Source organism: Eucalyptus grandis, chromosome 3, assembly GCF_016545825.1.
Source record: "Eucalyptus grandis isolate ANBG69807.140 chromosome 3, ASM1654582v1, whole genome shotgun sequence".
Taxonomy (NCBI): Eukaryota; Viridiplantae; Streptophyta; class Magnoliopsida; order Myrtales; family Myrtaceae; genus Eucalyptus; species Eucalyptus grandis.
Window position 1 is genome coordinate 53,149,151 of NC_052614.1, and position 16,795 is coordinate 53,165,945.

General features: G+C 38.6%; 2 protein-coding genes across 13 annotated transcripts; both read left to right on the forward strand.

Moving 5' to 3' along the window:
* The first annotated feature begins 249 nt into the window (after positions 1 to 249).
* On the forward strand, positions 250 to 5,380 carry LOC104437710 (transcriptional corepressor LEUNIG-like). Of its 4 annotated transcripts, none has more exons than XM_039310042.1 (8): positions 250 to 384; positions 480 to 550; positions 1,429 to 1,538; positions 1,627 to 1,776; positions 3,020 to 3,175; positions 3,295 to 3,411; positions 4,171 to 4,377; positions 4,784 to 5,380. In XM_039310042.1, the coding sequence occupies exons 2-8, from the start codon at positions 505 to 507 to the stop codon at positions 4,925 to 4,927; spliced, it is 930 nt and encodes a 309-aa protein (XP_039165976.1). In that variant the 5' UTR covers positions 250 to 384; positions 480 to 504; the 3' UTR covers positions 4,928 to 5,380. The 4 variants fall into 4 exon arrangements, with proteins under 4 accessions (XP_039165976.1, XP_039165977.1, XP_039165975.1 ...); XM_039310043.1 differs by having other exon boundaries at positions 259 to 393; XM_039310041.1 differs by lacking the exons at positions 250 to 384; positions 480 to 550 and having other exon boundaries at positions 1,332 to 1,538; positions 4,784 to 4,944; positions 5,128 to 5,380.
* Positions 5,381 to 8,076: 2,696 nt separating this feature from the next.
* Positions 8,077 to 15,292, forward strand: LOC104437712 (coiled-coil domain-containing protein 93). Of its 9 annotated transcripts, none has more exons than XM_039310520.1 (10): positions 8,077 to 8,236; positions 8,345 to 8,484; positions 8,650 to 8,763; positions 9,015 to 9,194; positions 10,278 to 10,357; positions 12,189 to 12,228; positions 12,343 to 12,450; positions 12,871 to 12,951; positions 13,794 to 13,916; positions 14,813 to 15,292. In XM_039310520.1, the coding sequence occupies exons 2-10, from the start codon at positions 8,446 to 8,448 to the stop codon at positions 14,903 to 14,905; spliced, it is 858 nt and encodes a 285-aa protein (XP_039166454.1). In that variant the 5' UTR covers positions 8,077 to 8,236; positions 8,345 to 8,445; the 3' UTR covers positions 14,906 to 15,292. The 9 variants fall into 9 exon arrangements, with proteins under 9 accessions (XP_039166454.1, XP_018726716.1, XP_039166456.1 ...); XM_018871171.2 differs by having other exon boundaries at positions 8,366 to 8,484; XM_039310522.1 differs by having other exon boundaries at positions 8,366 to 8,484; positions 8,653 to 8,763.
* The last annotated feature ends 1,503 nt before the right edge of the window (positions 15,293 to 16,795 follow it).

Genomic DNA, 16,795 nt, shown 5'->3' on the forward strand with positions numbered 1-16,795 from the left:
GGCTTACGAAAAGGAATGAGTGAATGAATAATTTATTTTTTTATTGTCCATGAAAATATTTACGGCTTCGGCTGCGAAATCTTTGGTAATTTTTATTTGATCGGAAAATCTGTGATAATTCAGACACAAAACAAAGGGGCAAGATTTTTTTTAAGAAAAGACGCACGAGGCAATTCAATTCCTGCTCCTGTGTGCCTCGACCTTTCTTTGTACGGGGTTTCTCTCTCCAGAACATTCGTGGCACGCGTTTCTTGGTTCGTTCCTTTTCTCCCAGTTTGGACGCTCACTTCCGGAGAGATCGTTCGTCATTTTACACCGTGGAGTGCCCATTTTTTTTTCCTTGAATTTTCGGTTGGAAGTCTTCCATCGCCTTCGAGTCAATTGGTCAGTCAGGTTTAGACTTTGTTTTTGGCTGATGATAATCTCTTAGCACGAATTCAGTTATATTGTTCAGTAATGATCTGGATCTTCAACTACAGGCAGATACTGTTGGTCGCTCCATGGATGTTAGCAAAGGTGCCTGAGAACTCTACATTAATGGGGAATTTTGGTGACATGCCCATCTTTAATCGTTGTTCTTGAACTAGAATTATGTGGCGTGTGCTATTCTATATGCTTTAGATTTTCTAGGGAAACGTTGTCATATAAATTGCAACATATATATTTGTTCACTTTGTTGTTTTCTGCTCCAAATTTAGATCTATTGTGTGTATAGCAGGGAAAGAAATCTGTTAGTCTCATATATCTTGTAGACTTCGATAATCTATTGATTCACATAGATGGTATTGGGATTTTCCTTTGTCCTTCAGTCTGAACGACTATTGCCAATTCATGCGCTCTGGTGCGTCTTGAGCCTTTTTTTTTTTCCTTTCTGAGGATCTGTAAGATTTCGTCCACCATGAGCTCAGAGTTTGATTGGTCGAAACAGAAGGGAACCATACAGAAAAAACTACTGAAAGAGTTTCAGAAGGACTAACCTTTGAGCGACAACGGAGAAACGTAAGTGGTATGAGCAGAAAAAGGACCAAAGCTCAATAATCTAAGTTACAACGAAGGACAAGACTTTCACGACAAGCCTTTGAATAATGCACAGACAAGATAATTTTGTCATTTCTTGCTATCACTCCTATCTATTAAGAAGGAAATGAACCCAATGACACCAGTTAACAAAGGATGATAACTAGCCTGCCTTTGGAATCAAGTGTAACTTTCCTTGAGGTAAATTTTATCAACCGTAAAATCCTGATGAATATTTTTAGTTAGTTAATGGAAGAACTTTGCCTTTAGATGTCCTTCTTCGTTATTAATTTAGACTACCATTCTCAGGTCTTTCTAATTGAGGTTTGATGCAGAATCATTTTCCTAGTAGGCTGAATGATGAAGTGTCTTTCACAGTTTCACTCATAGTGTTCAGATTGGGTTCTACAGAATTCTCATTTACTGAAGTGAGCACTCTTCAAGCTAGCACTGGCAAGGTTACCTGTTGTGACTTTTCATCAGATGGGAAACTGCTTGCTACTGGTGGACATGATAAGAAAGTAAGTACAGGCAGTTATGTGGACATGATAATATGTTGTCTTATGCCATAGTCTGATAATGGGATGGTTAAATTTCTGGATTATGCAGGCTGTACTGTGGTATGCAGATACTTTAAAGCCGAAAACAACTCTGGAGGAACATCTTTTAATGATTACGGATGTTCGATTTAGTCCGACCATGTCTCGCCTGGCAACATCTTCTTTCGACAAAATTGTCAGAGTCTGGGAGGCTGACAATGTTGGTGAACATAATATCTCATTGACACTCACGTTTTTTAGATTTTTGAATTCTTTTCGTATTCAAAGCTTCTTGCAACAGCCTTCTGATATACTGAACTACACGAGGTGCCAGCCCGACTTTAAGTACTGATGAAATTTCAAAACTTTCTGCCACTATGATACAAGTGCTTTTGATGCAAGTTTGTTTTTCCCGGAGCGAACAATCTAATGGAAGTTATTGTTTTACATACCCCAGAAAGTTACGTAGAACATGACCTACACTTGTAGCTCCAAGCAAGCAGATGTACCGGCATGAGTTAATTGACAGGACTCTGAATTTATAGTTAAGTGCATGATGGTGAAGGGTGAAGAAGTTGGTAATCTTTCCCTTAGAGCTGACCACAGAAGGTTTTGGTCCTATAGAGGAATGGAGCAGGACTTTCAATTAAAGCTGGTTGCCCGTTATTACTCAGATACTTAGATATTCCTGTCTTTGGCTTGTTGCCACTTGCAACATCAATAAAAAATGGCTTTGTGGTCGATTTTAGCTTCGTAGCCCTAATAGGAGTTGCCATTGTTTTAAAATCTGAACATTGAAAGTTTGGGAACATATACTATATTGAGTCGATATTATGAATTTATGGCCTAACTGTCCATGTGAATGGTTTTGCAATCTGACTCTTGTTCAAAACCTAGAGAGTTGCTTCAGTATGTAAGTTCTCTGAATTTCCACACTTGCTTACATGAGATGATCGTCTCCTCTTATTACCCTTGAAGCCGGAATTCTAGAGGCTGCTGATATTGATAAATTCTGCCATGGGTACTCTCCCGTGATAATAATCAAGTGAAGATTTGGCTACTTCCTTCATAGATCATTTTGAAAGCATTCTCTTCGGAGCTCAATGAATTGCTGTTTTTGGACTGCAGACTTCTGCGGCATTTATTGTGTGGCTTTTTTATGAAATGGTGTCTGTGACTATGAGGATTGTATTTATCCTTCTTGGCTCTTATGCATTATTTTGGCAGCTCAATGTCGAGGCTCCTTCATTTTACCCTGATAATGATCATGTTTTAAGAGTTTCCTGTTTCGGTAGTTGTTGGTCAATGTGGAGGGCAAATTCGCATGTGACCTTCCTAAGATTTATTTGACTGTCTCTGTTTTGTTCGCTTGTGATAGTACGCATTTAGCTTCACTTTTATTGGCTTTATGTCTAATGTCCATGTGCATATGGTATCATCAATGGATTATTTGTTCATTTCAGGCTGGTTATTCTCTTCGGACTTTTATGGGGCATTCTTCTGTTGTTGCGTCTCTGGACTTCCACCCAAATAAAGATGATTTTATCTGCTCATGCGGTGGGGATGGTGAGATAAGATACTGGAGCATTAATAACGGCAGCTGTTTGAGGGTATTCAGGGTAAAAATTAATATGAATTGTCATGCTAATCTTGTTGCTCCTTGTGGTTTTAATGAGATGGTGCATCAAGTGCATCTCGGTTCTCTAAAAATGTATAACTTATGTTGCTCGTGAATCAGGGTGGCACAGCCCAGTTGAGATTCCAGCCACGTCTTGGAATGTATCTTGCTGCTGCGGCAGATAATGTCTTATCTATATTGGATGTAGAGACACAAGCGTGCAGGCAAACTTTGCAGGTTGAATTTTTAGTAACTTCCTCCTTTTTATTCGGTCTAGTTAAGTGGGGATTGTTATTGGGTGGAAAAAGGGGATATTGTTGCTGAGTGAATGATTGTCTTACCTCTAGTAGGTATGATTGAATGATGTTGTCTGCAACTACCTTTCCAGATTCTATGCCATTGAATTGTATGCTTGCTACTGATGGCTTTAGTTCATGCTCTGTTATCGTGTTGAAATTTGAAAGGACAATATGTTTTATTTCTCTGGGCACTAGAAGAAAAGCTATTATTTCATCTCTCTGCCAAAATCTTACTGTGGTGATGGGAGTTGTTTTGTTTTTTATGCTAGGGTCTATTGGTGAACCTATTGGCTTACTGGATATATCTGAGTCAACTTGCCTTAATAAAGTAGCATTTTCCCAGTTCTAGGTTTAAGGCTCAATCTAGTTGACAAATAACAGTAGAAAAAAGTTTGTCATCTAAGCTTGTCATCTTTTTATCTGCTGTAGCTAAGCATGTGACGTTCATGCATGTGTCACCATTTACGGATGCTATTTTAATGACACAATTAGTTTCAAGGTGTATCTCATCTTTCAGAGCATTTTATGGTTTGCATCTATCTTATTGAAATTGTTACTCATTCAATTGCATGGCCTTTTAGTTCAAGTTGGCCTTTCTTCTCTTTGAGATTGTCACAATTAGTATCTTTATTCTTTTTGTTTCTTGCTTCTAGTAACATGTTGATCATTCCCACATGAATCTGAATTTTGATAACAGGGGCATACTAAGGCAATCGATTCTGTGTGTTGGGATTCTACTGGCGATTTAGTTGCGTCTGTCAGTGAGGACTCTGTTAGAGTTTGGGCAGTTGGGTCTGGTAGTGAATGGGACTGTGTACATGAATTGAGCTGCAATGGAAACAAGGCCCTCTCCTGCGTGTTCCACCCAACTTATCCTTCACTTTTGGTGATTGGCTGCTATCAGGTAAGGCGCACGTTTGAATTATTTATTTTAGCATTTTCAGGTGAATTCTATCTCTGTACATAGGAGAAGTGAGAGATAAGTCCATGTTTAGATGTTCCCAAATTTTGTGAATTTTTAGGATTACATAAGAAATTTTGAGTGAGCTTCTTGGGATGCTAATCAGGCTCATGAGTTTCTAAAAATATTAAGTATTGCCTAGTACAAATCAGGCGTCTTTCTCACTATCCTCTGAAGTAGCGAAGGTCAGGTAATTGGCAACTTCAGAATCATGGCTTCTGAAGCAGGCTCTACAAGAGCCATGGAACAGCAAAAGCTATGTGGCTTATAGTATAAGTCACGTGAATAGGCTCTTTGGTCTTCTATAGCCCCATAAGATCTTGGTTTAATTGTGCTTAATTCTCTGCAGACCCTGGAGCTTTGGAATATGGCCGAGAACAAGACAATGGCTTTGCCAGCTCATGACGGACTAATTTCAGCATTGGCAGTATCAAATGTGACGGGCCTGGTTGCTTCAGCTAGTCACGACAAGACAGTGAAGCTGTGGAAGTGATACTTTGGCATCTCCAGGTATTTTTCCTAAGCACTCAGATTGGAAGACTGAATTCGCCGTTCCCATCAAAGTGCATGTATCTTGTCCTTGTATCAGTTGCCTCAGTACGCCCAGTTGGTGTCGTCTCACTGATACTAATTTAGAGCTTATGATGAGCGATGGGATTTAACTTTGTGACATTTGTTGCTGTTGTACATCAGGTGATGACTTCTTTTGTCAAGTTGAAGCTTTCTGCGAATGCTTCAGTGACATGTAATGTTTGGCCATTCCTTAGAGAAGGAAATGTTCTGAGATAAGAATCTACATCAATAATTGCCGTCTTCTCTCGTTTGGAACTTATATCATGTCTCTCTTGAACTTCAATGTCATTTAGTTTTCTGGTCGGATTGAAATTCTCATTGTCGGTTTCATTCTTATCAACTTAAAGGGCCAAAAGAAACAGATTTCGAGGAACCCTCCCATTTCTTAGCTGTTAAGAGCTTGACATGGAATGAAATATGTTTTGGTTAGATCCCTAGGAAACAATTGGATCCATCAACTCTAGAATGGATGAAGGAAAGGAAAAAGGTCACGAGGTCTACTAAAAAAGTATTCCCCTGCTGTAGCCTTTATTTGGGTATTACATTTCTTGTATCGATGAATAACTGCACATGGATAATACGGAATCTGAGACTCAGAGATAGTAACTCCCTCTGGTGATTCCATCTACTAGGTGACTATTAAATGGAGGCTTTCATACGAGAGTTATAGCCTTCGAAGTAAAGCAACATTTATTGTGCAAAAAATGTGATGGACGTGTTGAGAGGCAAGAACTCTTTTCTTGTAATAACCGTGTGCATGCATATGTAGCAATTATGGCGTTCTACTAAAACGCTATAGTAAACACGTTTTGCATGATGCGGTGAATGCACCGTCGGCACGCCTCATATTCATAGATACATAGTGGTACTATGTATTGTATTGCTGTGGAGGGAATTAGCTAGAAGCTGCTGTAGATGTAGCCTGTTTTCAGGGGAACTAATGGCAATTTGCAAGTATGCGTTGTTCGTCTGAAATGCTGTTCTCATGGTGATATCAAATTCTCCCCCAGTTCTATGCTCTTCATGGAGCCAGAGCACAGAAACATCATGAAGATAAACATGCCAACCTGGGCTTGAATCTCTCTGTCTCTCTCATTGCGGGCGCACGCCCGCCTGCCTCTGGTTTGGTCGGAACTGTTTATTTTTGTGACTTTCCTGCCATTACATTGCCTTTCGTTGTATCATTTACGGCAACGATCCTTTGCTGCATTACGGTCCTCATCTTGCAAGTTCCGTTCTCGCTCCCGCGCGGCGAACTGCATAATACCATCGACCGTCTCCTCAACCCGCTGTGCCGCCCGGAGGTTCTTGAATCTTTGCTAATTGTGCCGACCGAGCAGGTTATGAATGTGGTGGGTTGACCGTAGTACATTATAGGAGAGGTCTAGTCCATGATGTCAAGTCGATCTGCTGTGTTCCTCTATTATTTGTGACAGAGATCATGCGTTTGTGTTGGGCAATGAAGGGTTTATCTTTTAAACAGAGAACACGGAATACAAAAGCCGAGAGTTTTTATCTATCTAAAATGTTAGAAACATATATGTACAAGCCTATAGATAAGTTGATATCATTCTTGGATATAGTTATGAAAATACTTAGATAACTCGATACAATTTGAAATGAGGTTTTATTTTTACTACCATACTTATTGTTGAAAAGTTATTTTAAAATCCGGATAATAGTGTAATTTTGAATATTTGTGAAATAGTTTCGAAGAATTGATTTGGCATTGTTATAGAAAGTTGACAATGAGACTTGGAGAGTTTTGAGGAATAGATTGTGCATTTCTCAGTTAATTAGGGATTGGATGAATATTTCATAATCGTTCAAGGGCTTGTGGTGACTTTCTCATTGTTTGATGAAATTTGTAATCAAATATTTAGAAATAATTCAAGGACCGAATTAAATGAACTAAAAATTATTACACATCATACTAAATTTCATGAACTATTAAGGAATACAGGATTTGATTATTTGCGATATCTTTAGGACTCATTTATAAATTAAAGTAAATAATTCTTGATTGAGCTTCGATCAAGTATAAATTATTTTATTTTTAGCTTAACCCAAACTTATTTAAGAAATTTGTAGAGATTCAATTTCATTGATTAATCTCCGAAAACAGATGCCCATGAAAAAAAAGAAGGGATTCCATTTTTATTTAAAGCACAAAGCCTCATTAACTCAAAAGAATAAAAATATTTGCGCAGAATTGTTATATAGATTGAAAAAAAAATCAGTAGGAAACTATAGCCCAATTTATCCCTTTTTTTTTTTTTTTTTTTTTGGAATCCACTCTAAACAATAAAGAGAAGATCTGACGGCAGAAAAGCGGGTCCGACTCTGGGGATGGCCGAGCCACCGTCCGATTCCCCGAGTCAGCTGGCGCCTGTCATCGGTCTCCTCGAATCGATCGATCTCGGCGCGACACGGCATCGCCACCCGCCGGACGCCGCCGCGCTCGTCGCCGGACTGTCCCGGTGCATCCGCGCAGCCGATCCCGAGCTCAGCCTCCCCTTGCCTGAAACTCTAACTCAAGATAACATCAGGCAATCTCTCTCTCTCTCTCTCTCTCTCTCTCTCTCTCTCTCTCTACGGTGCGCGCATTGCTTCTTGTATTTCCAGTTTGATTTACAGCTCCCTCTGTCGACATTCATGGCGAGAGATGGAAGAAAGGACGTTTCTTTGTTTGATCCGTTCGTTCGTTTAGTGGGTTGATCATTGATGGCAGTGACGCTACATGGGTTGGTGAACCCTCTTGAGTTTCACGTCATATCACTGCTCAGAATGAAGTTTGCGCCCTGTGTTCTGAGGTTGTTTGATTGTTAGACAGCATGCATTCCTTTCTTTGATATGAGTTCTGAGGAAAGCTTGAGTCTTGACCAATGGCTGCTTGGGGTATTTTGCCAAAAATCCTGTCTTTCTTGCCCAAGTAAATTAGTTTCTTTTTAGGGAGTCGCCTCGATGTAGTTTATGCTGCCCTCCGTTTACAATTATGTCACAGGGTAAATGGGTATTCAGATTGAACTTTTTCCGGTTGCATTTATGGCTTCTGTTATTGCTATTCAGGGAAGTGAGTCATGGTGTCGAAGAAGCTTTAAAATTGTTAAACTGCCCGCACCCTCTGCAAGCTTCGGACATTTACAGTCTTGAAGTCGGAAGCGTGTATCCTGTTGCACGGTGGCTTGTCAATCATGTTCAGACGCGCGTTGGAGTTACGGGGGATGAGGTGAGTTTGGCTAATTGGTGTGGTGCCATGGTTCTGAACTAGTTCTGCGTCTTCACATGCTAATGTGGCTTCTTTTCTGTTGTAAATTGAATCACTCTTGCTACTAAGATCATGCCATCTTTGCTATAGAGACACCCATACTACTCACACCGGACTTTTTGCTAAAGATCAGGAGAATACTCTTTGGCAGCTTGATGGTGGATTAGGTGATGCAAGAACAGTCTAGATACAGTGATCCAGAGGAAAAGGTTAGTGAGAGGATATAACGGTTGGAGCTCATTAATTCGGATTCATGCAAGAGATTAACACTTATTTAGGAGTACTTTCTTGAAAAGGCAGAAGCTCTTTTCTCTGTTTCCATGGTAGCTAGATTCATCTGGTGGTAACTTTAGTTTTCTTCTTCTCCTGGCCAGAAGCTGATGAGAATGCATATTTTAGAAGAGATGCAACTCTTACACGAGAAAATCAGGGCAGCAAAAGTCGATTCTGTGGTTCACCGATTAATGTTGCTCATGAAGTCACTGAAGGTGGATATTCTCCCTCTACTATGTGGACATGTCTCTAAACCATTTTTTGATGCTAATGCATTTTTTCCTGGACCAACTGCTAATTTAGCCTCGAATCAATGTCAATTTTCATTTTCTGGGGTTTGGCCAGCATGTGGATGTCCTTCCATATTCTCTCATGATCCATCATGTGTAGATCCTTATTTTTACCTTTTTTTCCCCAATAGTCTTTTGCTCCCATTTTTACATTTACGTAATGGGAATGGCTGCAGGTCTTGGAAAAGAAAGAATTGGATTGCCATTCTAATCACACTGCAAAGAAATCAGATTTGGAAGCCAAGATTATTCACTTGGAGGAGAAAATATCCAACAACTGTGATAGCAAGAGTCTCCATGATGATTTAGACCATTGTATTAGCATATCACTGGAAAAGTTGCACCTTGCGAAGAAGGTATTGGGTCTTATTATTACCCTTGAGGACTTATGTCATCTGATTGTATATTTTGGTCCACTGCCAGAATGTCACCAATCCATAATTTCTGCATATATCTGATCAACACTTTTTTTTTTGGGTCGCTCATCAACATGTTTGAGTCATGGTGATTAGTCAATGATTGAGCACAATAGAGGCTAGTCAACAGTAATCCATCATGATGGTCCAAATATGAATTGAAATGTACTGCAGGGTCCGAATCACAATGATAGCAATATAAGGATCTTGTTGAGAACAGGTAGTTTTTGCTGGGATTCTGATGTCCTTTATTTCTATGTCAGCCAAGGAGTTTTTATTACTGTGTGTTCATGTTCATATTTTCTGCGAAAGAATTTTGGCTGATGCTTTCTTCTACCATCCCTTTGTAACTTGTATGGATTATAATGAGCAGAAACATAATGGAAGTTCTCCTCTTGGGGGCCCTTTCTTTAGTTCAATGGATGGGACAAATAGTGTTTGAGATGAATTGCTAATTAGCTAGTGCAATTCACTGCTTATCCTCTCTGCTTGTTGTGAACTCAATTTGGTCTACCTTTGGAATTTGACATTGGATGGCTCTAATCAAATCTCGTCCTGTCATAAGATTTTGGTCAAGATCTCTTCTTCGATTTTATGTTCATGTTGTTATAACAGTGCATGCAAATTTTCTTACAAGACTGCAATCTTTATGATTAAAGAAAATAATGGTGTATCAATTGGGTAAAATTTGTCTTGCGATTTTAAATCTTTCATGTTTTGATTCTGATGTCTATCCAGTAAACTGCTGCCATCGACCAAGTTGTAGCATTTCTCTGTGTGTGCAGTAGAGCAATTTAATATCCTTCGGCCTTGGGCCCAATTTTGGCGGGCAACCTTTGAGTGCTGGATTTTTTCAAGCGGATATTATTTTTGTTATGATTTCTTTTGCAGAATGCAATACAAATGACTTGCTGTTGCATGCCTGATTTTATTTGGTCCAAAGATATAGCTTAGCTGTCATACCTTTTGAGCATATTTTGTCCTGCAATTCTCATTTATGGTGCAATGTATTCCTGATGGTAGGACCTAGCGGCTAGACTGAGGATGGTATTGTCTGTAAAGCAGCAACTTGAAGATGTGCCTTCACAATCGGAACTCATTCAGTATGTTCTCTCTCTCCCTTGCCCTAATTTTGTCTTTTAGATTTCTCTAGAATCTATGATGAACTGGTCTACTTTTATCACCCAGATTTTTCAATTTTCTTTTGGCTCCTGATTTCATTGTCTTGATTCCATAGACTAGTTTGATCATTTCCTAGTCCTTACTCTGGTGCCCACAACAGGTATTTCTTTACTGAGCATTTGTAGTCCGTGTCAAAATTATAATATAGGTTATAAATTGATATAGTGTGTGCTGGTGCTCCAACACATCTAGCCTTTTTCTCCTTAGTTGTTCTTTCCTGTCTAATTGAAGATCCAAACTCTAGTTTTCTTCATGAGTGTAGTTAGTAATGCTCTAACATGAAAATGGGAATTAAGCTATGGGATCCTGCACTGATGAGACATGTAGATCAAACTACTGGCAGTGGTGGGATGAAATGCTTAAATTGAATCATCGACAGGCATGCATTGGATTACCAACTATCTAAAGAAAACATTAATCCCAACAAGTTAACTGATCCTACCAGTAAGGGACCTTAAAATTGTGATTTAGACATAATCTAGGGATGAAACTATAGGAGTGATGTGGGTTACAGGAAGTGCTTCATATATATTCACGTTAAAGGATTCTGGAACTTTTATTGACAAACAGACTTGCCTTATGTCCAATTATTGTCAAGCTAAAAAACTATTTTGCTGACAAAGTAGAAGATGTGAGAGATTTTGTGGAGAGGTTGCTCAAATTTTTGAAATTTTGTAATATCACTATCAACTGTTTTAAAAGTTTAAACTATTAGATGAAAGAATGATTGGTTTACTATCATAACTCTAACATTACCACTTTTTCATACTCTTAAAATTTATGATTTTTTATGTCTACATCTGCACTATAGATGTAGATATAAAAAATCACATACTTATATTAGGGGACAAAAATGGCCCCACTTATTTTAATGTCCGAAACAAATATCATGAACCCTTACTCGAGGGTATAAAAGGGCCATCGTTGTATTTTCCATTCAAGCAATCATTCATGGCAGAGATGTGGTTAATGATGCTTATGTGTCATGCTGACTCGTCACTTTCTATTTTTTTTTTTTTTTATAATTAAATGTTAAATATTTTTTAAGCAAGAAAATAATTTTCACTTAACATTAAAAGAAAAAAACCAGTCAACATAGAAGAGGAGTGAGGGGAAGGGGGAGTGGCCAGTGGCAGTGGCCGACGCCATCCTTGAGGTCGGCATTGGCTGCAATGACATCTCTTGTTGACATAATTAGTTGACACCATTGTCATTTGGCCATAGGACAGAGTAGTCAAAGGCGACTGCAGAGAGAGGTGCCATTGGTGCTTGGGGTTGGGCGTAGATGGAGGCTGAATAAATGACAGTTCTGCTTGATAAAATTTACAAACAAATTGTAAGTGTCTGTTAATGGAACATTTGGATTATCAAGCTGAGACCACTCTTAACTTAGAACTTGCTGTTCCGCTGCCATTAAAGATTTTATGGAATCGTTGCTAACTGTTTTAAAAGTTTAAGTTGTTAGATGATGGGGTGGTTTTAATGTTTAAGTTCTTACTGGAGGATTTTGGGCCTTCTCTTCTCCTTTTAAGTATTTCCACTACTTGTTAACTTTAGATAGTTGATCCTGTTCACATGATGATTTGTTTCCTAATTCCCTCCTGAAACAAATTTGCTGTGCTGGGCATTGTTACTGCGGTTTAAGTTTTAACTATCAGAGTGGATCAATCTGGGTATGGTTTAAGGGTAAACTTCTTCCCTCAGTATGAGAGTATGTTCTTTAGGGATTGGTAATCAAAGTGCTCTTTGCAGGTATGAACGCCGCTTTTCCGAGTTGAATATGACTATTGAGGTGAGGAGTTCATTTTTTGAGGCGTTGCTTCTATGTATCTTGTACATTATATTGGTATAACTATTCTTAGTGCTGACACTGCAATTACAATTCCTTTTGTTTGTTAATTTACAGGAAATTCATAGACAAACACGTAAATACTATGCAACATATAATGCACTTTTGGAGCTTAAAGAGCTAATGCTGAAGGAAACATCATTATTGAATTCGCTAAATTCCCAGGTATAACATAATCACTTGAAGATCTTGATTAATATTTGTCAGTTCCCCCTCATCTTCTGAAGTGCTCCCCATGTCCTCTCCTGTAATCATTCTATTTTACCAGCTATCTTCTCTTCTTTCTTTGAGTCTCATGACTGTTGCCTCAAGCAAGAAGTATCTAGCTGCAGTGAAATTCATTTTGAAAGGGCTCATTGGCCCCCACAGATTTCCCTTTTAGCAAAACCCTTAATTAGTATTAGAATTCTAAAGGAAGTTATGACTGCATATACTGTGTTAGAAACTTCCAGTGATGTTCCTCTTAATCATGGTTTTACGTACTGTTTCTAATGGTTTATATCACAAACATGAGCTTTTGGTTGGTCATCAACTTTTTAACAGTTTTATCTTCCCTGAAACTATATTGTTTATAATTCCATTCAGTTTCAAGATGCCATAAGTGATACTGCTGGTCGCCTGAAACTTATTGATTCCATGGAAGGAATTCTGAAGGGCATAAAACAGGTAACATTATGTACAAACTTTGTGCCTTCTCCTCCTCCGGCTTGGCTTAGAGTTAATTTCACTGCATGAAGTTGTGACACGGATTATACGGTCCTATGTGCAATTTTACGAACTATACATCATTGCTGTATCTTCAGCTAAGTGACAATTGAACAATCGGTCTTGTGCTGAACGGTCTATGGTTGTGTTTTCAGAAAATAAAAGAGATTGCTGTTGCCATCTTTCAGTTGCATTTTCTTGCTGGTTTATTCTTGTCACCTCTCTTTAAACATCTCTACACATCTACGTCTTCTCTGTTTCCTGTATAGGGTTGGATGCCTTATATTTAAAAGAACATATTTGGGATGTCAACATACATAAATAGACAGTTTCTTGGTAGAAATTTTTCCATCTAATCTTTAGTGGGAAGAAAGATAATTGGTGCTAACATGTTTCTTTTTAGTTTTGGTACTCTGTTCATCGATTGATCTTTATCCTTATGTTCGTGTTTGGGTCTCTTAGAGCACCCAGCTAATTGCGATTGTTCGTCAATTGACTTACACATCTACTAATACCACTTTCTCCAGTTACTACTTTTATATATTTTCTGATGCCCATTGGGAGAGCTCTACGGGCGTGACGAAAGTTTTGAGAAAATTTTTGATATCTTGGGTGTTGGAAGACTTTGGGTTGGCTGAGCCTGAGATATGTCAGTCTTAGACGCTTAAACTATGTGTTGTAAAATGAGGCCCGTGACAAACTTTCTCAAAAGCATGGAGAAAGCTATAAATCAGTTTTATTTCTTTTTTCCTTTAGCAGTTTTTTTGTATTAGGCAGCACAGACAGATTGTGTTGTTATGCAGAAGCTACAGAAAGTGCAAGAGGGGATCCAGGCTGATCAGAGAGTCTGCAATACACTCAGGGAGAAGTATGCGGCAGCAGCAGCTAGTCAGAGACATGGTTCTAGTCTGTTAAGAGCTCTTCAGGTAACCACTTGCGCCAGAACAGTAACTGACTGAAGTACACTGTTCTTCCTCATCTTTGTGCCCACACTGAAATGTGTTCTTAAATATAAGGAAGCCAAATGTGTTCTGTTGTCATATGTATAGAGTCGGATCCCCTAGTCAGGGTTCTTGTGATGATGCTATGGAAGGTTATTACTGCCTTTTAGTTTTTATGAGGTCATTGTCTACAGTGGCAGACACTACAAATGAACAATCTTTCTACAGACATATCCTTTTTTACCATGGTTTTGCCCTATCTTGGGACCTCTCTGTGAAGTTGACATTATAAAATCACTTAGTCCCTTCCTTGTAGTTAATTCACCTCTTTTTAGTGGGTCCAAGTAATATTGTAGCTCCAAATAAAAGAGGAAAAGGTTCTTGACCTAGTGGCGTTCAGGGATAATTTGATCTGTATAGGAAGAGGGATGCAGATCATCCATTTTCTAGGGAGTCTCTTAAGGATTTAATGTTCAGGGTGCAATCAAGTTATATCGCCACTTGTTTTATAATCTTCTATCGACTGGGTAATTGGCACTGACTAATTTAATTACAATCTGATCTCTCTTCTTTCTTACTGCTTATTTAGAGAAATCATGGAATAAATGGCATATGTTTGAAAAATTAGTAGATCTTTTGGGAGGGAGTGATGACAAATAACCCTATGGCAAAGAGAAAATTTCTATTCTCGCACGCGTTTTTCTTTTTAAATTATTGTCACCAATCAAGACCAATTCATTGTGCGTATCTTGTTTATGTTAGTTGGGTTCTGTTCGAGTTTCCTAATCCTTAGCTATACATTAGCTTAGTCTATTACATTGCTTCAAGATCTTACGATAGTTAATTCACCCAAAGCCTAAATTAAGACACCTGATTTCCAGGAGGAAATCGCGAGAAACCAGAGACTTAAGAGTGAACTTCGGTCCAGAAATGCTGCTACACCATGTGAAGTCGAGGTGATAGGAAGTTTGTGAAGTTGTGGAACTAATATGAGGGTGCAGCTTTGGTCAAGATGATTCACGTGACCTGTGTACCACATGCCTGCGTACGAAACTAGTAGTCTATGCAATGCAGGATTGAGGCTACGTGCATCTGGTCATCCTGAGATTCCTCAATGTGGGGGCATCATGGATTGGGGGTCCCAGTTAGCATGTTCAGTTAAATGATTGCAGATTATATGGAGCGACATAAGTCTTTGGTTACTTTTGATGTTAGGTCAAGGCCTTAAATTGTCGTGTATGGTTTTCAAAGCCAGCACAAAAGCCAATTATCGGGTTCTGAATGATGTAAAATTATCTGGATACAACCTTTTTTACCTTTGATAATTATAACATGATTATTTTAGGACATTTTTCTTTGCTTCCCCTAATCTTTATGCTATAATCCGTCTAAGATGACTATTTTTGGATCGTCATTTTACTAGTCATCTCTTCAACCATTGGTCAACATGAATCTTCTGGTCTTTCTGATAGTCATGTCTTTTATTCCAAACCGAGCTAAATGATAAGAATATCTTTACTTGTGACATCTTTTAGTTTATGGGTTTTAAATCTTTGTGGATTTGCATTGATCTGATATTATATTACATGATTGAAGAGGGTGCTAGCTAGCGATTGAATTTCTCATGTCAAGACGGGGTGATTTGTCCTATTCTGAAAGAAATATCTTATTGCAAAAGGGTTAAAGAGATTGTTGTTCACTTGTCTTTGTACTAGAAATTATTAAGCCTGGTACATCTGTTGCCTTTTGGCATCAGGACAATAGGGGCAACACTAACGACACTTAGCCTGACTTCCCATCATATGCATATGTTTTCTTCTGTAGACACACTGTGAATTGTGTGAGGGGACATGCAAGTGCCATGTTGCCCACCCTACGTGACAAATGAAAAGAGAGCTTTTTCATTGCATTTTTAATTTCCTTTTTTTGGCTGCATATTCTTTACTTAATTTAGCTCAGAAGAACCGCAATCCATGCCAAGATTAGTTCCTGTATTGCACATCATCCTTTGAAATGGTCATTGATTTAAGGAGCAAAGTGTTTTGTCCATCATTCACCAATCAAGACCTACAGCTTCATAATAAACTGTGCTCAACATAATGGAGTAGTTATTAGAGACAATGAAATCATCCATATCTGAGCAATATGCCAATCATGGATGATAAGAAGTGCACCTTCTCTAGATGCTGCTTTTTGATGCTCTCGAAACTCCTTTACAAAGGACAAATTTTGGGTGGGCCACGGAATTAGGCAAAAAGAAATATTTATAGCATTTTCCCCTGACTCAGGGCAGACACATGGGCAACTGGAGTCTTTTTAATGACATGTCATTTTTTTAAGGTCTCCTTAGTTGTCAATAAGTTAAAAGACTTTGGAAATCCTCAGAATAGGACGACATAGCATCACCTTTCCCCCACCACCATAAAATAAAGCAGAATATAATAGAGTAAAAGATATGTAGAAGGGGGGCACAGAGCCAGACACTTCCAAGCTCCCCAGAAAAGGACAAGAAAGAGGAGAGTACAAAGAAGAGCAAAACCTCTCTGATCTTGGAAGATGGGTTAGTAAGCAAGAACGATACTAAGAATGGGAAAATGAGAAAGACTCAGTCGTCTTTAATTTACAAAAGTTTATCACATCACTTGGTATACCAATTCACGAACCTATGTTGGTGTGCTTGGCGTTATTCCTGTCCCTTAACATCATAAGCTTGATTCCACGGTTTCACGAGGTATTATCAATTTTGGTATTACTTAGTTCGGGGAAATCTTATTCAAGGGAAATCTTAGATTTACTCGCATGAGATAGAGCAAAAGGCTTGTTAGAGAAATAAAAACAGAAGACATGCAATCATAAGGTGAAGA